This window comes from Hyperoodon ampullatus (assembly GCF_949752795.1).
Source record: "Hyperoodon ampullatus genome assembly, chromosome: 17".
Taxonomy (NCBI): Eukaryota; Metazoa; Chordata; class Mammalia; order Artiodactyla; family Ziphiidae; genus Hyperoodon; species Hyperoodon ampullatus.
Window position 1 is genome coordinate 41,173,288 of NC_136930.1, and position 24,430 is coordinate 41,197,717.

The following is a 24,430-nucleotide window of genomic DNA, read 5'->3' on the forward strand; positions in this document are numbered from 1 at the left end:
AGCTCTTTGCTTGTTGCCTGGCATTCAGTCTGTTCTGCACAGGTAAGGCTGTTGATGAGCTGAGAAATCACGCACAGCTAACAATATTCTGCCTCCGTCATGCGGAAGGGATGAGGTACAGAGAGAGTGCCAAGGGGTCCATGACCCTCGTGGTGTGACCTCTTCTCTTAGGCCAGCCCCTGCATGTCGTGGGAGTTCCTTCCCTGTGCTCGGTCTGCAGCTACTTCTGCTCGTGCTCTGTGCACGTGGAAAGTTCCACCCACTAGTCACATGGGAGGGCACATCATGGACCCTTTAAGGGATAGTCTGAGGTCCCTCGGCTGTGGGTTTCATTTCATTTCTTTTCATACATCTTTGTCTTTTCAGGAAGGGAAATCTTTCCTAGGGGCCCCAATAAATTCCTCCTATGTCTCATTGGCGAGAACTAAGCATATTCCCAGCTCTAGACCAATCACCGACAAAGGAAAACATGGTTGCCAGGCTGCCTTAGACAACTCATGACTCATGCCTTGGGAGTCAGGATTCTGGTTTCAAGAAGACAGGGTAATAGCTGTTGGCAAGGCAACCAACAATGTCTGCCACATCCCCAGGAAAAAGAACAATGCAGTTAAATGGATCCAGCTCAGCCCCTGAGGTTGCTGGTGACCATTTCTCACAACACCAGTCTCATAGAGGCCCTCCACAAGCTTATTTTATTTCCCATTATAGTTCTCCATCTCTCCTATTACCTTCTCTGGTGTGTGTGAGTTGTGGGAGGGTGGGGAGTGGCCTATCTTGTGGTTTTAGCATTTTCTACCAGAAAATGAAACTGCTAATTGGCTGCTGGTTGTGATGCTGCTTCCCTCTGCTGGCAGAAACACAGCTAGGATGGGGTGAATGTTACCATAGGACTGACCTGCAACTACCTGGGCCAGTATCAGAGATGCGTCTTCTCCAGTTTCTTGATACCTTTGCTGTTATGCTCTCACCCAGAGCCAGGTTGAGCACTGGATCCTTCTTAAGGCAACTGCCTTTTCCTGCATCTCCTAAATAGCTGGGTATCTTGTAAGATCAGCTGTTGTGTATTCTGCCTTGTGTTGTCCCATGTCACTGTCAGATGTCACTGCCAACAGCAGGTCCCTACATGTTTTGAGCCCTAGTTATCAGGTTAACTGTAAGAAGAGACTGAATTTTCCCAGCTTTTCCATCTTTCTTGCGGGGAGATGGGCTGGGAACCATGGCACTCAACCCATTTCACCAGCTTTTTGGCCATCAACTGGGGAAGAGACCTATGCTGGAGAGTGCGGAGGCTCGCTGCAGGTGCCAGGTTTTCTTTCAAACAAGCTCATAGAGAGCAGGAGCTGTTGTCTCCATCCTGTAGAGCAGCAGTCCCTAACCTTTTTGGCACCAGGGACCGGTTTTGTGGAAGACAATTTTTCCATGGACTTGGGGGTGGTGGGGTGGAGGGGAAACGATTTCGGGATGATTCAAGGGCATTACATTTATTGTGCACTTTATTTCTGTTATTATCACATTGTAGTATATAATGAAATAATTATACAACTCACCATAGTGCTGACAGGAGGCGGAGCTCAGGCGGTAACGTGAGTGATGGGGAGCGGCTGTAAATACAGATGAAGCTTCGCTCACTCGCCTGGTGCTCACCTCCTGCTGTGCGGCCCGGTTCCTAACAGGCCACGGACCAGTACTTGTCTGTGGCCCGGGGGTTAGGGACACCTGCTATAGAGCATCTTACTTACTGAATATTTACTGTGAGGGGCTGACCTCAGCCCTTGGAGAAGCCCCAAGCCTGAAGTAGGGTCTGCCCTTTCTCCCCTTAGGGATCAACTACTGTGCGCTGAACAAGCCAGGCTGCGAGCATGAATGCATCAACACGGAGGAGGGCTACTACTGCCGCTGCCACCGGGGCTACACCCTGGACCCCAATGGCAAGACCTGCAGCCGTGAGTGTGCCCAGGGCAGGGGCTCTGATGGGAAGGCCAGGTTCACACACAGGCCCCCAGGCTCGCTAGCAGCCAGTCACTTTTGACGCCCCTGGGTTTCCAGTGAGCCTGACGGTCCGACAGGCTTAACGTTCCTGGCCTCAGTTTCATCACCTGTATAATGGGACTACTCATGCTACCTACCTCAGAGATTGGATTGTTTAGTACCACATAGTAGACGTGCGACCCCAGGCAAGTTCTCCAAGCTTTGACTTCCCCATCTGTTTAAAAAAGTGAAGATAATAATAGTATTGGTCTCCTAGAGTTGTTAAAGGGAATAATCAGGACCATTTCCATCTCTTAGCACTGTGCCTGGCCCAAGGAAAACATACAGTTAAAGATAATGGTTCATTATTGTCATGGAGCCTGGCAGAGTAACCAGTGCTGGCCCCAGGGTGAGACAATGGGACGGAGGAGACAGACCTCAGAGAGAACTTGAGCTACCACAGAGCTGATCTGAGGGCAGGGTTGAGAAACATGGGACTTTTTATGAAGACTTTTCTTAATTTTCTTTTGTAAGAGGCACAACAAACCTCCATTTGGTGATGTAAATGCGCGGAAACGTGCAGGCTTTGCCAGCTGGATGGCTCCGTCGTTTTTTATGAGGCACAGTCTCCACTGGTCCAGGCCAGTAGGGCTGGGGGGGTGCATGACACTGCGGTGGAGGCCTGTGACCCTGGTGCGCTGGAGAGGGGTGCTGTGACGTGACCAGCATAGAAGGGGCCCTTTGTGTCGCTTTCCACCCAGCAAGCCGCACAGCTGCTCCAGCTTTGGGGACAGAGATAGATTGTGAATGAGAACAGTGCAGCTGTTCAGCACTTGGACCTTAAACTGCCCGGAGGGGAAGTTTCACAGATGAAGTATTAGATAGAGAGCAGTCCTCAGGAAAGCTAGCGCCCCGTCCGTCTCCAGAGGGAACAAAGTGCCTCGATTAGGCTTTCTAAGGATCGATCTCGGAAGTCAAAGAATTTTTGAACCAGAAAGTTGGCACTGCTCTGCATTTGCCTCTGGAAGTCTCTGAGTCCTTATGAGAAGCCAGTGGTGAGGAAGAGTGCTTCCACTCTTCAAGAAGATGCCCCGGTGAAGATGGATCTGTGTACAGTCTGCCTTCTTCCAGGAGTGCGGGGTCTGCCAGCTGACAGCTCTGGCAGGTATCCCAGGGCAGGCTTGGCATGACCTGGATGAGCCCACCTAGAGCCCTAGGGGCCATGAGCTGCCTCCTTTCTCTCTGGGATCTAGTAAGAAGGACCATCTAGTCAGCTTCAAGAAAGTATAAACCAAGCCATTTCTTCCCAGGGGTCCCCAGAGAAAGGCATGGTATCCTCTTCCCCATGGGGGCTCAGGGAGCCCCCAGGCCGTCATAACAGGAAGCCCTTACAAGGCACCTGCTCTGTGCAGGCACGGCCGTGAGCACTTTCCAGGCACTCGCTCACTTGACCTGCACCGGAGCCTTATGAAGCATCGACATTCTTATCCCTATTTAAAGATGGGGAAACTGTGGCACAAAAAGATTAAGTTTCCCAGGGGTCACATGACTGGTAGATGCTATAACTGAGATGTGAATACAGGCCTCTGGCTCCTGAGATCCTGCAAGTGTTTGCAGTAGGCAGATCCACTGGTGGCATGTTCCAGAAGGCACCAGTCCCAGGCCCTGTGGGAGTCAAAGAGGCCCACCTGATGGCCCTGCACAAGGCCTCCAGTGTCCCTCCAGTCTCCGGGTGTGCGTTTCCTCCATCAAGGAAATCTGGGAGGCAGCCTGCAGGGCTGTCCTGTGGGAGCCGTTCACCGCAGCTGTGTGTCTGTTATCCTAGCGGAGCCAGCTGTTCAGGGCCCCGGTGCCAGGATCAGCCACGCATGCAGGCCTTGGCTTTGGTTTGTTTTCTGAATCTGGGTGTCCTGGTTATGGGAGGTGACAACACTTTTTCATTTTCAGATATAAAGAAACTATACAATTAAGTCTTCCCCAGCAATGTACTAGTAATAATAAGCGTTCAGGAAGTAATTACTGTATGCCAGCTACTGTTCTGAGGGCTGTAGATGAATCACCTCCTCTCACCAAGTTCCTCTAAGAAAGTAATCGTCAACCCCATTTCTCAAGTCATGAGGTGACGGCAGAGAGGCCAGATGACGGCCCAGCAACCCGCGTCTGGGAAGCGGCGAACGTGGGGTCTGAGCCCAAGTCGTTGGGTGCGGAGCCCTCATTCTGACGCACTGTCTGTCAGCTGCGGGCTGTGGGCTCAGCAGCTCGACTTTCCTGAGCCTGGCTCTCCTCTCTGTGACAGTGGGGAAGGCACCTGCTCTCAGCGTTGCCCCGGGATGGCAGGTGATGCATGCCCAGGCCTGGCACAGAGGGCTGCTGTCATGACCACCCATGACAGGAGTCGTATGCACGTTACTCCTCAAAGAAATGCGAAGAAAAACGAACAAGGCCAGTGGCACAGGGTAGAATGAAACCTTCCACGTCACTCTTTTTGAAGTGAAATAGCCCAGCAGGGGCTCCCTGGGAGGTGGTTTTGTTTTTTAATGCCCCCTCGCTGGTGGGCGCAGCGCCCTTGGTTACGGGTTTTTTTTTTAACATCTTTATTGGAGTATAATTGCTTTACAATGGTGCGTTAGTTTCTGCTTTATAACAAAGTGAATCAGTTATACATACACATATGTTCCCATATCCCCTCCCTATTGCGTCTCCCTCCCACCCACCCTCCCTATCCCACCCCTCCAGGGGGTCACAAGGCACCGAGCTGATCTCCCTGTGTTATGCGGCTGCTTCCCACTAGCTATCTATTTTACATTTGGTAGTGTATATATGTCCATGCCACTCTCTCACTTTGTCACAGCTTACCCTTCCCCCTCCCCGTATCCTCAAGTCCGATCTCTAGTAGGTCTGCGTCTTTATTCCGGTTACGCTGTTTTCGTGTGATTGCCTCAGGGGTGGATCACTGCGCCGAGCAGGACCACGGCTGTGAGCAGCTGTGCCTCAACACCGGGGACTCCTTTGTGTGCCAGTGCTCGGAAGGCTTCCTCATCAACGAGGACCTCAAGACCTGCTCCCGTGAGTCCCCGTTTCGCTTCTCTTACAGGGCAGAGGTTTTCGCAACAGGCGTGAAAACTGTGACGACGGCACAGGACAGCAGGCCCCCTCTGTCCCCTGCTCTTGGCACCCTGGAGATCGTAGGGGTGTCTCCTGGGGACTGCGTGCCTTCCCGGTGCAGAACCTGGGGCGGAGGTGGGGGCGTGGTGTAAGCACGACGGTCACTTGATTCCCATGCTCAGTAGCCCAGGAGCCTCGAGGACCTCTCACCGGGCTGTTGGGTTTTGCAGGAGTGGATTATTGTTTGCTGAATGACCACGGCTGCGAATACTCCTGCGTCAACACCGACAGATCCTTCGCCTGCCAGTGTCCCGAGGAACACGTGCTCCGCAGTGACGGCAAGACCTGTGCCAGTGAGTGTTCCGAGGTCGGACGAGCGGGACTCGGTACAGGCGATCGTGGGGTGCGGGGGCAGTGAGGACAGGGACCCCCGGTGTGTCCGCACCCCGGGTTTCGTGGGTGAAAGTGTGTGAAGGCCTCTCCCAGAGATTTCAGCGCCGGTGGCTGCTGCTCCACCGGCCCCGAGCTGCTTTCCCCACTCCCTGAGACGGCTGTTCCCTATTCCTGTCTGCCTCGCGGTCATTTTGGAGCTGGCACGAGTTATAATAATGCGGACGCATTACTGACTGGGGACTTCAGGCGGGGCTCTGTGCTGGCCACATGCTTTGTCCGGCCGCCGCCCCGTGGAATCCCCATCTTCCGATGAGGTCACTGCAGCTCAGATTAAGTAAAGAGCCTAAGGTTACTAGCTATTAAGTGATGGGTTCAAACTCTGGGCTATGTGACTCCAAAGTCAGTTCTGGGAGAAGGGGAAGCTGCTGAGAACCTCACCCCCAATTCGGATAATCTGGCAGCAGATGGTGATGTTTCCTGGGTACATACTTCCCTGCAGCTGGTCCCAATTCCTGTCTCCATTACTTTAAAAAAAAAAAAAAAAAAAAAAAAAGGACTCACAGATATTCTTCTCCTCTTCACTCAAGAATGCTGTGTTTTCTGCCCTGCAATCCTGTTTCCAGGTTGGCCTAAAGATTAAAAAATAGTCTTTTTGAAAGAAGGGATCAGAAGTGGAGGGAAAGGATCGTAATGTACCTTGTCTGTCCTGCTGGTCTTTCTGGTTATAGGGCCGACTTTCCTGACCCCTGATACAATTGTGGCCACAACTTGTCCACCTTTTTATATCGTCTGTTCTCTTGGGCAGGTGAGCTGATTGCACAGCTGGGTGTGCCTCTCTAACTATGCAGCCTGTGAGAAAATGTTTCCCCCATTTGGGATAGAGTCTTGAGTCTTATGGCTTGCTTGTGGCTGCCTGCCCAGCTGCCTCGCAGCCCGCTGCTCTGGCCAGCATGGCCAGCATGGCCAGCACAGCCAGCACAGGGACGGGCTGGGTATGGGGGTGCAGAAAGAGGGTGGGTGTGTCGAATTGTATCTACCTTTGACTGCATGCCAAAGCCAGAAGCACACTTTTGAACTGGTTTGTTTTAATTCTCATCATCTTAGATTATTCGTGCCTTTCTTTGGTCCTCCCCATTACCGTGAGGACCAAGAGCTGACTGTAAGATAGTTGCAGGACTTCTACGAAATGCTCATGGCCCTTCCAAACAAATGCTACTCCTTTCCTTACAATCGCGTGCCCGTCTCCCTCCCTCCCTATATCCACATCTGTTATGGCCACTGACCCTTTTAAATGTTGCCCATTTTCTCATTTATAGTGTTTGTAACTAATGATACAGTGATATCATCCACATGAGTAAATGTTCAACAATGCCATTAGAAGTGAATTTTGATAAGTATTTATTTATATATGGTGTGTCCATATGAGATGTGAGATGATCAGATGGGTTAGGATTATCCTATCCTCAGGCAATGGTGGTATGTAAGAGATGCATTTTACCCATACATATCTGTTGAGCTCGTCCCCTAATTGAAGACTCTCTTTCTGCCCAAGGATGATTCAGTCTAGCTGCCCTGTCCTGAAATAATGGGCTGTGTTTTCAGTGTGGCCGTAGTTAACTGGGGTTGGGATGTATGTTTCCCGGCTCTATGCCAGATCACAAAGAGCCTGATGCCATGACTGCATCTTTTTTGTAAATCGTGCTGGGCTCTGGATGGGGAGGCAGCTGGGGTTCAGCCAGGCCTGGCTCAGGAGCTAAGGGTGTCCTTGGCCCTTTATAAAGGCAGCCTCCACTTAGAGCCTTGATAGCAGGTGTCCTGAAGAACACTGCACTCGCTTTATGGAAGGTTCTCTGAAGCATGAAGAGCAGGCCCAGTTTCCCAGGGCCCGGGAAGGAAGTAGACACGGTTATGCCTACAGCCCTGCAGGCACCCTTGAGCTCTCTGGCCTCGAGCGTGATGCCCATCCTCCCTTCCTCTAGGTCCCCTGGCCCCCAGGCTGTGATTGCCCATAGGAGCCTTCCTTGCCTTGGAGGGTTGTTCCACAGACTGGGGGGTAAGGTGGGGAGAGGAATGGGGGAGTCTCTTCTACAAGCTGCAGCTGAGAGGACTCCTCCCATCTCTACCTCCTGGAAATTTCCCTGAGATAGACCTAGTACAAGGGCATCCCAGCACCAGGAAAGACTCTATAGGCTAGATGTGCATGGAACACACAGCCCACTGCCCTGCGAGCTCCTGGAGGTTAGAGACTGGATCTTATTCGGAGCCTGGGTTCCAGGCCTGGCCCACGGGAGATGCTCTATAAAGTTCAATGAATGAGAGAGTGAATGGACAGAGACCACCAGTCTTTTCACCCTGTGGCACCTGGCACGGGGTCCACCCCTGCCCAGTAGCCTTCAGTGGCTCTCCACTGTCTCCCCCAGTTTCCAGTCGAGTGCCTTGATTTGGCAGTGATGGAGAACCCCTTCCTCCCCTCCTGAGCCGCACCCAGGTCTTCCCTGCTCCCTCCAGTTCTTATGGGGGCAGCTCCCCTATCCTCTGAGTAAGCCCTGTACCTCCAGCCCATCCTGGCTCCACTTAGGACGACGTCCCTATCCCACCCTGCTGGCGGAGACCCAGCCCAGGGCCAGCATCACCTCCATGGGGAACGTCCTGCCCCTCTCGCCTGCTGGGAGCAGCTCTGCCCCGCCCACTGCAGGCAGGCTCCACTAGGACCTCTCGTGGCCCCACCTCACTCTGTGGCTGTCTGTGCCCAGATCTAGAACCAGCGTGGCAGAGTAGAAAGAACACTGAACTGAGAGCCCAAAGACTGGGTTTAAATCCCGTAGCTCCCATGCTGGGCAAGGGAATTGACCTCTCTGGATCTGATTGTTCATATGTAAACTGGGAATGATCATTTCTGCCTCTCTCTCAGGGTCTCTGTGTGGCACAGGGAGAGACATTCATTGGGAAACTTGTCAATTGCCATAAACCGTAAGGTACTCTTGTTATGGTCTTGCTTCCCACTGCTGGACTGCCCCACACTGAGGAGAGGGCTGAGGTAGCATCCTTGCCTTGCTGCCTGGAGACCCACTCCCAGGGCCAGGCCTGCCCCCCTTGTGGGGCTCCAGAGATGGCCCACCCTGGGAGGAGTCAGACTCAGGAACCCAGGTACTCCCTTCTTCTAGCAAGTGGAGGGTGCTGATGGGGATCTGAGCCACAAGCATAGGGCACTGGGAATTTCGGTTGGGGATACTCCTACTCTGGCCACCAGAGGTGGGTGTGAAATGCAAAGGCCTTTTCCCACCTGATGCCTCCCAGCTTGACTTTGAAGGACAGAAGCAACCCTGAGCAGGGCAAGAGGAGTGTATTAGTCTGCTTAGGCTGCCATCATGACATACTGTAGGCTGGGTGGCTTAAACAGCAGAAATGTATTGTCTCACAGTTCTGTAGACTGGAGGTCCAAGATCAAGGCGCCAGTATGGTTAGGTTCTGGTGAGAACCCTCCTCTTGGCTTGCAGATGGATGCCTTCTTGCTGTGTCCTCCCATGACAGAGAGAGAGAGAATAAGCTGTCTTTTGTCTCTTCTTAGAAGGGCACTAATCCCATCTTGGGGGCCACGGCCTCATGACCTCAACTAACCCTAATCACCTCCCAAAGGCCCCACCTCCAAATACCAGCACATTGGGAGTTAGGGCTTCAACATATTAATTTGGGGGGAAACACAATTCAGTCCATCACAGAGAGTTAAGGCAAAAGACCACCTTTACCCTCGTGTATTCACATTAGAGGTTTAACGCAACAGAAGGAAACTTAAAGATCTTTCCTTTCTTTTGTGGGAAACAGGCACAGGGAGAAAGCCAGTGCCCTCAAGCTGGCCCTGGGGGTCAGTGACAGAGTCAGGACTAGAACTGGGGTCTCCTGACTTCAGGATCTCTTACCCAGTGTGAGATGCCCTTTAAAAGTACATCTCAGTTCAGCTGCTTCTGGTCTCTCTGAGAAAAAGCCTACACAGAGTTAGCAAACGAATGGCTGCTCCTAGTTTTATTATTTTAAAAAGCCAGCATGTGGTGTAATTCTATCTCTCGGCCTTGGTTACCCTCTTGGCAGGTGGCCACTGTGGCTGTCTCCCTCTGGGGGTTGGGGTTGGTTTTAATAACCTCCTACATGGAGCCCCAGACACAGGATTGCTGTTTGTCATTGCCACAGAGGTGCGAGTCCTCAGAACACATCACCCCATGACTACTGCACCACAGACGTGCATGAGTCACCATGAGTCACGTGCATGTGGAATCCAGATGTGAGGAGCACAGGCTGTATCAGTGTATGGGGCTGTTAGACACGGGCCCTAAAAACCTGTGCTATGTCCTGAAACTTCTGCTCACCTTGATCACAAATTGCAGACCCCATTCGCGATGAGGGTTTAATTAATGTGTAGACCTGCCTCCTTACATTTAAAAAAAAAGAGGATCCTTCTTTTAGAGGGAAAATGTTTTCTTCCTGCACCCTGAGATTTCTCCTAAGTCCTCTCATCCATTTCACTTAAGTGATGGTTCCCAATCAAGTCTGTCCTCACTCTCGTCTCTGGATTTGAGTCTAGGTACTTCCTTAAACTCTTGGTTCATTGATTCTCAGTCTCCACAAGTATTTACCATGTACCTGCATTTTTGTGCTGGTCATATTGTGCTGGGCACTGGGCACCCCTGGGGTTGATGAAGGTTCAGTTTCTGCCCTGACAGTGTTTAAAGTTTCTCAGAGAGGAAGGATATTAAAGATGGATCATCCATTCTGTGTGATGAGAGTCATGATATGGGAAGAAGAGCTGTCACAGGGGCGTGTGGCAGGGGGACCCTCACCTAGTCTAGAGAAGGTCTCCTGAGAAAGAGATGTTTGATCCAACACCTAGAGATTGATGGAGGGAGCTAGCCAGAGATGGAGGGTGTTATGGACTGAATGTTTGTGTCCTCCCCAAATTCATATGTTGAGAGTCTGACCCCCAAGGTGATGGTGTTAGGAGGTGGAGCCTTTGGAAGGTGATTAGGTCATGAGGGTGGAGCCCTTATGAATGGGATTCGTGCCCACAGAGCTCTCCAGCCCCTTTTACCATGTGAGAATACAGGAAGTCTGTGACCTGGAGGAGGGCTCTCACCCCGCCATGCAGGTACCCTGATCTCAGACTTCCAGCTTCCAGAACTGTAAGCAATACATTTCTATTGTTTATAAGCCACTCGGTCTGTGGTATTTTGTCATAGCAGCCCGAAAGGACTAAAACGGAGGGGAGCAGTCTTCCCAGGCATAGGAAATAGCACATGCCAGCCCAGGGTCCAGAGAGTGAACTGAAGGAAGCTGAGTGTACTTAGTACTGAGTACAAAACATTGAGTACTGAGTACTAAGTACTGAGTGCTGAGTGTGAGAGGGAGACTGGAGAGAGGTGAGCCTGGAGAAGCCGCTGAGACAAATCACCTGCAACATTTAGAGTTACATTAAACTATTTAGAGACCCAGCCTCCCTTGAGAAAACCATTTTAGTTTGTCTTCTGAGAATCTACCAGCCTATCTGAGCAGACTGTGCTGACCCTGCTGGGCTAGGATGACCACTGGATGTGCAGCTGGACCAGGGAACATGGAGGTGATAGACTTGTGATCTAATCACGCCTCTGCCCCCAGCACAGCTGACACTAATCATCTCTGCAGGGTAAGGGGCCTTGCGAAAGTCACTTCCTCTCTGTGGCCATCAGTTTCCTGGACTCTAAAGGAAGGAGTTGGACCAGTTCATCCCCAAGGTCCCTTCCAGCCCGAGAATGAGGGTAGAGCCTGGCAGAGTAAGTGCTCCGTTAACACTTGCTGAATGAATGAATTCTCGTCGGGGTACCCACCATTCTCCCCAGGCTGAAGGCACCCCATGATCGTGAGTCAGGGATGGTGGCTCTCTTTGCCTGTTAGGGAACCACTGAAGTGCTTTCCTAGTGGGAGTACCTTTGGCTCTGGGGAGAAGCTGACTCCAAGCTGGTTTCCAGACTTGGTGACTGGAGGGCAGCTAGAGCCTGTGGTCGGGGAGTTACCACGTGTAGTTCTTTAATTATGAGTGACCGGAATGTCCCTGATGTGCGGAAACTGGACATTTTGCTGAACAAATGTGAACTGCGTCCTGTAAGACTGGTACGTGGGAGAGAAAGGGGAGCCCAGCTGACCGCCAGCATCCCCACCGCATGGGTTCTGATTTAAAACACCAGCACAGGGCTTCCCTGGTGGCGCAGTGGTTGAGAGCCCGCCTACCAATGCAGGGGACATGGGTTCGTGCCCCGGTCCGGGAAGATCCCACATGCCGCGGAGCGGCTGGGCCCGTGAGGCATGGCCGCTGAGCCTGTGCATCCGGAGCCTGTGCTCCGCAACAGAAGAGGCCACAACAGTGAGAGGTCCGTGTACCACAAAAAAAAAAAAAAAAGAAAGAAAAAAACACCAGCACAAAACCCCTGGGCGGTGGATCTAGTTACCCTCGGTTTTCAGAGTAGAAAACTGAGGAAATGTTTCCTTGTACTCAGCAGGCGTTTGCTGAGGACCTGTCGTGGGCCAAGCATTAAGTTAGGTCCACAGAGAGGAGGGCAGATGCAGCCCGTGGTCCCCTGGAGGTCAGAGCCCGTGGGAGCGTGGTCCAGTGAGGAGATGGGCACAGATCCAAAGCCACCACATAACTAACTGTTCAGTAACAGCTGTGATGTTACCAGAGGGGGCAGATGCCTGGTGCTTTGGGCCCTATGCGGGGGTGGGGGGGTCTGGGAAGACATCTGGAGGAGGTGGCGGACGAAGGAGAGGCAGGGGAACGGCTGTGCAGAGCTCTGTGCGGGGAGAGCTTCTGGCTTGGTACTGAGGTTCTGAAAGAAAGCACTCAGAGTTGGGGGAGCGTGGATGAGATGACGCAGCGGGGCAGGTCCCGCGAACCTCACCGTCGATTCTATGTCTTATCCAGACTCTTGGACGCGTTAAAAGATCTCAGGCAGAGGGAGGGAGTGATGTGAGCGGATTCTCATTTTGGAAAGAGGACTTGGGCTGAGTCGGGGAGGATGTGCTGGAGGGGGCGGAAGTAGGTTTGTGGAGACCCCGTTAGTGGACGATGTAATAATAGCCCAAGAGAAAGACGATAGCGTGTGGTTCATGACGGTGGAGGTGCAGAATCGTCTGGACACTTGGGAAGGTCTCTGAATATAAGTTCTGGGTCCAGTGCCAGCATCTCACCCCTGGTGGTTTACTGGAATCATCTGTGGGGCTTTTAAAACATCCAGAAGCCCAGGCGGCACCCTGGACCCCCCGAAATAGAGATTATCTTACGGTGATTGATGCAACCTCCTTGGAGGACAATTTGAAAATATGTATCCAGTTGTAAATGTTCATTCCCTTTAAGTAGGCAATTCCACTTCTAGATGTTTATCTTTCAGACATGCTTTCACATTGTATGCAAAACTACAGGTACACGAATATCCATTGCCATAATGTTTGTAATAGCAAAGCCTAGGAACCACCTAAATGCCCTTCCAATAAGAAACTGGTTAGGGGACTTCCCCGGTGGCGCAGTGGTTAAGAATCCGCCTGCCAATGCAGGGGACACAGGTTTGATCCCTGGTCCAGGAAGATCCCACATGCCGTGCAGCAACTCAGCCCGTGCGCCACAACGACTGAGCCCGCGCGCCTAGAGTCTGTGCTTCGAAACAAGAGAAGCCACCGCAATGAGAAGCCCGCGCACCGCAACGAAGAGTAGCAGCCCCTGCTCGCCAAAACTAGAGAAAGCCTGCACGCAGCAACGAAGACCCAACACAGCCAAATAAATAAATTTATTTAAAAAAAAAAAAAAAAAAAAGGGCTTCACTGGTGGCGCAGTGGTTAAGAGTCCGCCTGCCAATGCAGGGGACACGGGTTCATGCCCCGGTCCGGGAAGATCCCACATGCCGCGGAGCGGCTGGGCCCGTGAGCCACGGCCACTGAGCCTGCGCGTCCGGAGCCTGTGCTCCGCAACGGGAGAGGCCACAACAGTGAGAGGCCTGTGTATCGCAAAAAAAAAAAAAAAGAAAGAAAGAAAGAAAAGAAACTGGTTAAATGAATCATGGTGCAGCCTTTAAAAATAATGCTGTAGTGTGTCAAAGGTGAGCAAGAGGAATACTTTTGTAAGTTTTTTTGTTTAAAGTTTATTCTATTTTTAGAATAGGCAAAAGGTTTTTACATGGTTTAAAAATCAGAACAATACGAAAAGATGTACATTAAGAAGTTTGGCTCCTACTCTTGCCCTTCCACCCATCCCCTACCTCCACTTCCCATCAGGAACGGGTGGTGGGCAGCCTCCAGGGCGGCCCCCAGCAATCCCCATCTCCTGAATTCACACACGTGTAGTCCCTCCTTCATTGTTGGTCTGTGTGACCAACAGCATATGGAAATAATAAGGAGGTCACTTCTCCAGTTACGTTATCAGAGACACTGTGGCTGCTCTCTTGGGAGCTCTCTCTCACTTCTTGAATCACTCACTCTGGGGGAAGCCATGTCGGGAGCAACCCTGTGGAGAGGCCCACATGGTGAGGAACTGAAGCCTTCAGCCAACAACCAGGGAGGAACTGAGGCCAGGGAATACATGAGTGAGGTCAGAAGCAGATCCTCCAGCTCCAGTCGAGCCTTGAGATCAATGCAGCCCCAGGGGACAGCTCGACTGCAGCTTCTTGAGAGACTCTGAGCCAGAACCTCCCAGCTGAGCCACTCCTGGATTCCACAACCTCAGAAACTGTGTGAGATAATACATGTTGCTTTAAGCTGCTAAGTTTTGGTATAACTTGTTTCATAGCAACAGATAGCTAATATTCCATTTTTATTTGTGTATTATTTATCCTCTGTTTCTGTGTGTGAATAAAGGCCAATACAAATATCTGTTTATATTTTTTCCCCTTTCCTTACACACACACACACACACACACAAAGTGGTGCACTGTATACCCTATTCTATGCCTTTTTTTTTCTTCATTCAATGATACTTATTGGAGATTTCTTCAAATCATTAACATAGAGAACTGCCTCATTCTTTTTACAGCTGCGTCGTGTCTCATTGTACAGAATATTTATTCAGCTTGTCTCCTGAGTAGTCGTGGACAATTGGGGTGTTTCCCACTTTTTGTTATTACAAACAATGCTGCCGTGAATAACTTGAAAGTATACCAGGGGCTTCCCTGGTGGCACAGCAGTTAAGAATCGGCCTGCCAATGCAGCGGACACAGGTTCGAGCCCTGGTCTGGGAAGATCCCACATGCCGCGGGGCAACTAAGCCCGTGTGCCACAACTACTGAGCCTGCACTCTAGAGCCCGTGAGCCACAACTACTGAGCCCGTGAGCCACAACTACTGAAGCCTGCGCGCCTAGAGCCCGTGCGCCACAACTACTGAGCCTGCGCTCTAGAGCCCGGGAGCCACAACTACTGAAGCCTGCGCGCCTAGAGCCCGTGCTCCGCAACAAGAGAAGCCACCGCAATGAGAAGCCTGCACACCTCAACGAAGAGTAGCCCCCGCTCACCGCAACTAGCCCACATGCAGCAACGAAGAACCAATGCAGCCAAAAATAAATAAATTAAATAAATAAAAAATTTAAAAAAAATATATCAAATTATCGATATACTTTGTATGTGCCAGGGTATCTGCAGGAGAGAATTCCAGAAGTGAAGTTGCCGGGCCAAAGGTACATTTTGTACTTTCGGTAGATATTGCCAGATACCCCTCCATAGGGGAAGTCTGCCCTTAATATGTTTGAATTTTGAACGATGGGCCTGTTTTGCCTTTAAAATAATCTCTGCAAGTGACTGATGCTCACCAGAGGGTGAGAACCACAGCTCTCCTCTCTCTTGATCACATGCTCTCAGGGGGTGAGGAGGGGAAAGGTTAAAAACCCAAACTCTCTACATGCTTTTAAAGCATGCACACAACAAAATTTCCAAACAGCTATTAGTACAAAAGCCCAGGAGAGCTCAGAAGCTGGGCTGGGAGCTCCTGGGATAGTCTGCAGCCAAGAGTGAATACGCCCCCTGAGAACAGGGGCTTCAGGCTCAGCAGGCTCCTGATAAAGGATAGCAGTGCCACTCTGCCTAGTACAGGCTCAGACCACCATGACTCGGCGTGGGAGAACCTGGGGGCCGATGACCTTTCAGGGTCCCTGCACCGAGACAATTACTCTTCAAAATTGCAGCCTGAGATGGAGCTACGGGGACAGGACAGGGCATGGGGGAAGCTCCAGAAAGAAGGGGTGTGGGCTTCCCTGGTGGCGCAGCGGTTAAGAATCGGCCTGCCAATGCAGGGGACACGGGTTCGAGCCCTGGTCCGGGAAGATCCCACATGCCGCAGAGCAACTAAGCCCGTGTGCCGCAACTACTGAGCCTGCGCTCTAGAGCCCACGAGCCACAACTACTGAAGCTGCGCACCTAGAGCCTGTGCTCCACAGCAAGAGAAGCCCGCGCACAGCAATGAAGACCCGAAGCAGCCAAAAATAAAAATAAATTTATAAAAAAAAAGAAGGGGTGTGCTCGGGGGTCTGTCTGGATTATGGCTTGGCAAAACTGGACTGGAAGAGTTATGTATAGCTATTGTATTGCATTGGAAAATGGAGTCTTCTTAATAGAAATTCATGGTGAGGAAAGAAGTGCTTGCCTCCACAGCCAGCCAGCTGTCTGTATTATGGATCACTCAACTGCATTTCCACTCAACACTATGTGAGGGATTACCCCAAGCCATCGGGTGATGTTCTGCATTAATAATGAGTCTAGATTGTGCCCAGAGAAGTAAGTCATGTTCAGAGCAAAGAGGAGGGGACAGCTCTGCTTTGACTCTCCTCTGAAGTTAATAATGTTCGTTGATAGAATGCCTTCCCATTGTACAACGATTTTGGCAGCGCTTCTGCCCAAACGAAGACAAGCACAATTCCCTTCATGTTTGGAAGCTTACTTTAGAATATAGCAACTCAGTGTAGCTAGGGAAAACATTTATTTAGCTAGGGATTTATTATCAGAAGATTACATGTTTAATCTGGTGCTATCACTTATTAGCATTTGATGTTGGCAAGCCATTCATCTTCCCAAACCGTAGTTTCCCTAGCTGGTAAATGAGAACAACAACAGCTGCTTTAATTAACGCATAGGGTGGTTCTCAGGACTCCCTTCCAAAAAAGATACTGCAAAAATGTCTTAGAAAAAAGCGTATGGTCTGTGCCTGACTGTAAAAGTGATTATGCACTTTGGAGCATTTATTTAATAACCTCAAGTCATATCCATTGTAGAAATTCTCCTCGATCTGAAATGATAGCATTGACTCTCAGAATTATGTTTGGTTCTTATAAAAAATCACTTCCCACCTATCCTCAGTAAGGGGTTTTTTAAATATCAGCCTGGTTTTCACAGGTTCACAAACCTGCTTCCACAGAAGCTGCCCCAGCCATGTGGACGGCAATGCCATTCTGCAGTTGCTCAGTCCTGTAACCTCAGAGTCACCTGTGACTCTCCTGTCATATCCATATGAAGATAAACTCTTTATATCAACCCATCAGCAAAGCTTGTAGGCTCTACCTTCAAAGTACAGGCACAGTCTGACCCCTCTCACCAGCCTGTCTGGGCCACCAGGATCAGTGCACTGGGTTTCTTCCAGCTCTCCGTGCTCCAGCCTTACCTGTGCCCCATTCTGTGCACAGTAGTCCTTTAAAAATAAAGTCAGTTCATGTCTCTCCACTGCTCAAAACCATCCAGTGACCCCTTCTTACTTAGATGCAACCACTGCTTGTGACTCCCACGTGGTCTATCCTGGCTTATCACTTGCCTGGCCCCCTGGTCTCCTTACCTTTCCTGAAATGTGCCACACCCACTCCTACCACTGCCATTTGCAGATGCTGTTCTCCTTGGGTGCTGTTCTTTCCAAACACTACGTATTCACTCATCTCTTTCTTCAGGGCTCTGCTCAGTGTCACCTTCTCTGACTGCAGCATGTAAAATAACAAGCCCTCCCTAGGTCCCAAACCAGCGGGTACTCTCCATCCCCCTTATCCTGCTTTTCCCCATAGCACCTTCCCCATCTAACATATATATTTGTTTGTCTGTTATCTTGCCCCTCTTTCTTCCCACCCTTGCCACCAAATGTAAACTTCACAAAAGCAGAAACTTGGTTTTATTCATTGTTACATCCCCAGACCCTAGAAGAGTACCTGACTCAGAGAGAAGGGACTCATGAAATATTCCACAACTCGGTGAACAAATGAATGAATGACTGGATGGATGAATGACCAAAGTAGGGCACCTACATACATACATAAGCAGATATGTAGATAAGCTGACATTACAGTTATATGATAATCAATGATGTGGAACTTATTTTCTAATATTTATAGGCCATTTTTATCTCTCTTATAACTTTTCTTTCCATGTCTTTTGTTCATTTTTCCTATGGAGATGATCACATTGTTTTATTTTATGTGCTCTTTATATATTAAGAATTTTTGCTCATAGACATGCTTTCTATTTTGAAATGTGCCCTGTGGGATAAAGTACTGCTTTCATTTAAGGCGTCTGAAATGTCTTATAAGATTGAATAAGTAACTAATGTATGAATCATTTCCTTTTTCTCTTTCTCTAATTCCAATTGGATTGTCAGAATTGGACTCTTGTGCTTTGGGGAACCATGGTTGTGAACATTCGTGTGTAAGCAGTGGAGGCTCTTTTGTGTGCCAGTGCTTTGAAGGGTATATACTCCGTGAAGATGGGAAAACCTGCAGAAGTAAGTTTTTATTGGAGTGGGCTAACATTACTGTATCTGACCTCTGCATGAAATCCACCGTCCTGATCTCTGTGTATCAGTTACTCTCAAAAACCAATGCCACAAGACCACTAAATGTAATGTGGGATCCTGGATCGGAAAAAAATGACTTTGGCTTAAAAACTAAGGAAATATAAATAAGCTATGGACTTTAGTTGATATTACTGTATCAGTAATGGTCCATTAATTGTAACAAACGTGTCACACTAGTATAATATGTTAATAATAGTGGAAACTGGGTATGGGGTTTATAGGACCTCTCTGTACTATCTCCAATTTTTCTGTAGATCTAAAACTGTCCTAAATAATAAAGTCTATTAAAAAGAAAACAAACAAATGGACAAATGAAAAAAATCAGTGCCAGAGCTACAACCGAAGGTATTCATTTATGCCCTGTGGAAAGAAACGACAGGTTGGCAGTGTGCTCTACTGGAAAGATGTACAGTCTGAAATCCAGTATTCTATCAGCTTCTAGCTCTGCAATTTATTAGCTGGGCAAGTTGCTTAACTTCTCTGAGCCTCTGTTTCTTTATCTTTAATAGTATTGTTGTTGTTGTTTCTGGTGGCACAAATCCCTCTTAGAGACCACCTTATGATGAGGCCATTCTGTGTCTCAGAAAGCAAGGCCTCTTAGATGGGGCCAAGACACGTCTCTATATAGTCAAAGGGGAGTGTGTAAACCTGAGCAAATGATTCCCACCCCTATCAGTCGTCTTTTTCTCAAGCTTCTCAAAAGTACTTTACAAAGAACAACTCATATTTCACATTTGAAGAAAAGATGGGTAACTGAAAGTATTTTTCTCATTTTTCAGAAAGGAAAGGTAAGGTTAAGTCATTCTCCAAAGTCATATGTCAGGGAAAAAGCCAAAATTAGATTTCAGTGCCACTAATCTAAATTGAGGTTTAATCTCCTAAGTAATCATACCAACAGTGTTTCCTTTCTGATATCACAAACTACATCTGCAGAAAGCTGATGATGGGTTGCATATTTATGAGACACTGAAGTAGGTGCTGGTGAATGACGGTGGCGGTGATAGTGAGGAAGTTGGGAGAGTGAGCCCGAATTAGAGCCGCTGAAGTTCATCCTCAGTTTTACCTTCCTCCCCAGAGATCACTGAGCTCAGGTGGCCCTGGAGTCCAGTGGCTGAGATGGATGGAAATTCCCAGGTGAAGCCCAGGGAAAATTGATGTTGGTAACATTTAACTTGCTCTGCTATTCACAGGGGAAGATGTCTGCCAAGCAGTAGACCACGGCTGTGAACACATTTGTGTGAACAGTGGTGAGTCGTACATCTGCAAGTGCTTGGAGGGATTCCGACTCGCTGAGGACGGGAAACACTGCAGAAGTAAGTGGCTTCAAGGTAGAGGTGGACTTTTCCATCTGTGGGTCTTGGACAGTTGGAGAACTTCATTAAGCATTGAAAGTCTTCCTTTATAATCAGTGTCACTATTGTAAGTTCCTGCCTTGGGTGCTCTGAAACTGTTGTGCTAGTGATCAGTACAATAGACCCTTAGTTCTTCAACAATTTCTCAGTCAAGATCCTGGGTTGTCAGGCTCTTTGCTGCTTTTCACTTTCTCCCAGCTGTAGGCCCTTTCCACAAGAGTTGTGTGGATGCCCAGAGCCTAACACGGTGCCTGGCTAGTCATTGGATGGGATGAGAATCTCTGCCAGCAATCTCTATAAGGATCAAAGAACAGTTATAGTGCTATTTCTTCTTGGAAAACCTTATAAGTAAGGGCAGAAGGTGCGAGAAGGGCCGAAAGGATTTTCTGTGAGTCTTGTTTATCCATTCTATCATTTGCTTCTGTAGGTCACTCAAAACAGATTCTGAGAGTTTACTTAGAAGGTATATTGGTCAGGGTTCTCCAGAGAACCAATAAAATGGATGTGTGTGTGTGTGTGTGTGTGTGTGTGTGTGTGTGTATAGATCGATAAACAGACAAGGAATCTGTAGGGCAGGCTGGCAGGCTGGAGACTCAGGGAAGAACCGATGTTGCAGCTGTAATCCAAAGGCAGTCTGGAAGCAGAATTCCCTCTTCCTTTTGGGGAATTTAGTCTTTTTTTCTCTAAAGGTCTTCAAAATAAGGCCCACCCACAATATGGAGGATAATCTGCTTTACTCAAAGGCTCCTGATTTAAATATTAATCTCATCTTAAAAAAGTACCTTCACAGCAACATCTAGACTGGTGTTTGATGCAACAACTGGGCACCATAGCCTAGCCAAGGTGACACATCAAGTTAACCATCACAGCCCCCAACAGAAGAGACAGGTTGGCTGAGCTCAGTGAGGTGGGCAGTAGACGAGAACAGGGTGGGGATTTTCCCTCCACTGTGAGATTCTGAGCTGTTAATCCCTACTTTGGGTGATCTTGACACTGTCTACTTGTTTTTGTGATACTCTGCTCTGGTGGGCAGGACGTTCCTTTTTTTAGTTTAAAAAAAAAACTTCACTTGATGTTGAGGTTGATTTGGGGGAATATCCTCATGGATACCCGACATAACTGGGGGCCTCCACAGGTCAGCCTTCGTGGGGTTGGGGAGAACTCATTCCTCATTCTTCTGCCAGGAAGAGGGGCTTCTACTGTTAGTGAGAAGTTCTGTCTGAAAATCCGATTCCTGGGATGCCTGTGGGTCCGTGGCCTGACTCTGCAGGGCTCCCTACACTAGCCTATGTTTTGCCTTCACAAGGGGGTGTCCTTCTACGGAGCCCATGGCTGCAGTTCTGCCCATTGTGTCTGCCTGAGCCATTTGTTCATGCTTCTCTTTCTGTAAGCAGGGGCACACATGTGCATCATTTCTTCATTTAACATATTTTTTGCTCAGTAAGTTGAGCTATTTGTACACAGTTGTACACAAGGCACAACTTCTTCCTGTGATTTGATTGCTAAATCAAATCCCACCATTCCCATTTCCAGAAGGATCTATAGTCACTGATTCCAATTTCGTAGGAAGCTTCTCCTTTTAGGGAGCTAATGATAGAAAAGAACCAGAGAACCAAAGGCTTTCATGCCGTGGAGGAGGACTACTCAGGACACATCCTGCTTCAGCTGTGTCATCAACTGGTTGTATGACCTTGGGCAACTCTGTGAAACTTCGTTTCTTCATTTATACATTGGGTATAATTATCCCTGCCCTCCTCTTTCCACAGGATGTTGTGAAGATTAAAAGGCTGTAACTACTTTGGAGAGTTTAAAGTATCTCACACATAAGAAATGTTCATCAATTAAAACTGAAGCGTTTGGGATGTCTATGGGGAAAAATCAGTAGCTTGGGAAAATCAAAACTCAAAGCACATCGAACAATTCTAAAAATTAACAATAAATCCAGGACACCTGATCACCCATCTTACCATTCAGTTTCATGGGAACTAGAGCTTTCTGAGAGGTTTCCTTTACCATGGCCTATCCTGAGTATTAGACTGAAAAGGGGGATGTTATAGAGGAAGTTTGAACAGAGATTTTTTTTAATGGATTATTTCTATGATCTGTCCTGACATGACTGTTCAATCCAGCTCATTTCCACATTGATGAGGTTGCTTAACTTCCTACATTACCCTCAGGGAAGGATGTCTGCAAATCAACCTACCATGGCTGTGAACACATTTGTGTTAATCGTGGCAGTTCTTACATCTGCAAATGTTCAGAGGGATTTATTCTAGCTGAGGATGGAAGACGGTGCAAAAGTAAGTGATCTCAACTTGGTTTTTTGCCTTAATTTGGTTTGGGAGCAATTGCTCTTTGGAGTATTTGCAGGAAATAAATCCCTCACCTCTGCTTCTACCATAGATATATGTGTATGCATAGATGCAGAATGGGGAAAAGAGAGCTTAACTGCACCTATGAAAAAACTTCTGGTTTTAGTTGACAGTAAGTTCACTATCAGCTAAGAGGCTAGAATGATCCTAGCTGAATAAGAATATCTGGAATGAGGGAGGTAAGACTTGTGCTTTTAAACTTAAAAAATAATACCTCTAAAGTAGCAGAAAAAATCTTGAGTTATTTTATAATCTCAGAGAAGAACTTTCTAAACATGACATGAAACATAAAACCCATAAAAGAAAAAAAAGGGAAAATGTACAGTGAGAGATTAAAGCTACCATACATTTTTTTACCTGTTAGTTATCAGAGTTCAAAAAGTTTGATGATTCCTTATATTGGCAATGGTGTGTGTGTGTGTGTGTGTGTGTGTGTGTGTGTGTATATATATATATATATATATTTTTTTTTTTTTTTTGGCTGCACTGGGTCTTAGTTGCAGCACGCAGGATCTTCATTGCCAAGTGTGGGGTCTTTTAGTTGCGGCACGCGAACACTTAGTTGCGGCATGTAGGATCTAGTTCCCTGACCAGGTATCAAACCCAGGCCCCTGCATTGGGAGCATGGAGACTTTAGCCACTGGACCACCAGGGAAGTCTCCAGCAATGGTATGTTGTAATAGGCAATTGTAAATTTATCACTAGGTGTCTGAATTGGTACAACTTTTAGGAGGGCAATTTGGCGATATTTCAAAGGCAGTTCCAGTTCTAGGAGTTTATCCCACAGATAAGTGCATGTGTTCTTATCACATAAGAACACATAGCCATATTTAAAGGGATATTTTGTGCAGCGTTATTTGCAGTAGCAAAAATGGGAAATAAGGTAAATGTCTATCCATAAGATACTGATTAAATAAATTATGGTACATCTATACAATAGAATACTATACAGCTGTTAAAAGGAATGAAGCAGCTCTAGATGTATCCCCAAGATATTTTAGGTGAAAAAAGCATGGTGCTGAATGGTTTTTATAGTATGTTACCATTGATGTATTTTTCAAAAGGCTCTCTCTAACCTATATTCTCTCTCTCTCAATATAGATATAGCTATATAGGTAGATAGAGATGGAGATATATAGATATAGATACCCTTTGTAGTGTTTGAACTTTGTTCCATGTGCATGTAATTTTTTTTTAGAAAAAAAATAAAGAAAAAGGATAGAGACAAGATTTAGAAAGCATCATGGTGGGGAAGTTCAATACGATGTCAAGTGAAAAATAAAGGAAGATCTATGTAGAAAAAAAGACTTGAGGTACCTTTCAAACGCCAAACTGACAATCTCCTCACCCATTATTTATATGACACTCCCCCCCAAACCCCAGGGAAAGAAAGGACATTGGGGAGAAGCTACAGCTGAGTATGAGGACAAAGACACTTTGTCTCAGAGAAGTTGTGTGATTAATTAGTTAAGATCATGAGCTTCGACAGACCTGGATTTGAACACCCAATCATACATTTGTGTGACCTTGGAGAAATTATTTAACTTGAGTCTTTCTTCATATAATATGAAGATAATACCTCACAGAATCGTCATGAGGAATACAGGATATCATGTATTTAAAGGTGTTTAGCCCAGTGCTGGCACATTCCAATTGCTTGACAAATGATAGCTACAAATGTAATCATCAACAGCAGAGCCATCTATAGATGGGGCTTCAGTGGTGAAGTGATGAGTTCCTCATCAGGAGAGGTGTTCAGGTCCAGGCTGAATGAATGGCTACTGGGTAGGGATGCAGTAAAGATGTGAGCAACAGGGGTGGCTGGACCAGTGGCTTTTAAAGGTCTTGTCCAACCCTGAAATTCTGGAACTCTGTGAAAATTAAGTTCAGAAAGCAAAACACTGCTCCGTTCCAGTCTCATTGACTTAACTACCGAAAGAAAACATCCAAGGAAAGCTGAGTGACCTTCCTGCAAACAAGTAGCCAGCAAGAGGGACTGTCATTCTGCCTGGATCTGAAAGTGCGAGTCTGGCACCTCTCACCCTGATGCTCTCCTACTCGACCTAGGATTCTTGTTTCCTGGCGAAGCCTTCTACACCCCTCTATGCATGGAGGCTGCAGGTGTTGGTTTCATTCTGTACGAAAAGAGTATATGGGGAAGAAGAGAAAACAGATTCGCTGCTGGAAAATTATTTCACTATTTCTGAAGTCTGCTGGAGAGTCACGTGCACACTCCTTGAGATTCGGGCTATGAATGTAAATGAAGCTCTGAATTGGCCTTTTCCTCTTTCATTAATAACAGATCAATAGGTTGGGTAAAGAGGACAAGCACTTAATGAAGAAAGAGAAGAACCCAACTCTTCCAACACACACACACACACAATTACATTAGCATGTTAGTTAAGCCCAGGAATAGAAA

General features: G+C 47.9%; 1 protein-coding gene across 1 annotated transcript in view; it reads left to right on the top strand.

Annotated features, from left to right (window-relative positions):
* MATN2 (matrilin 2) overlaps positions 1 to 24,430 on the top strand; it is a 154,307-nt gene that overhangs the window by 120,975 nt on the left and 8,902 nt on the right. Inside the window, exons 8-13 of the mRNA XM_079722824.1 lie at positions 1,821 to 1,943; positions 4,912 to 5,034; positions 5,304 to 5,426; positions 18,093 to 18,215; positions 19,478 to 19,600; positions 21,817 to 21,939. Coding sequence (XP_079578950.1) covers positions 1,821 to 1,943; positions 4,912 to 5,034; positions 5,304 to 5,426; positions 18,093 to 18,215; positions 19,478 to 19,600; positions 21,817 to 21,939 — 738 coding nt within the window. The remainder of the gene's footprint in view (positions 1 to 1,820; positions 1,944 to 4,911; positions 5,035 to 5,303; positions 5,427 to 18,092; positions 18,216 to 19,477; positions 19,601 to 21,816; positions 21,940 to 24,430) is intronic.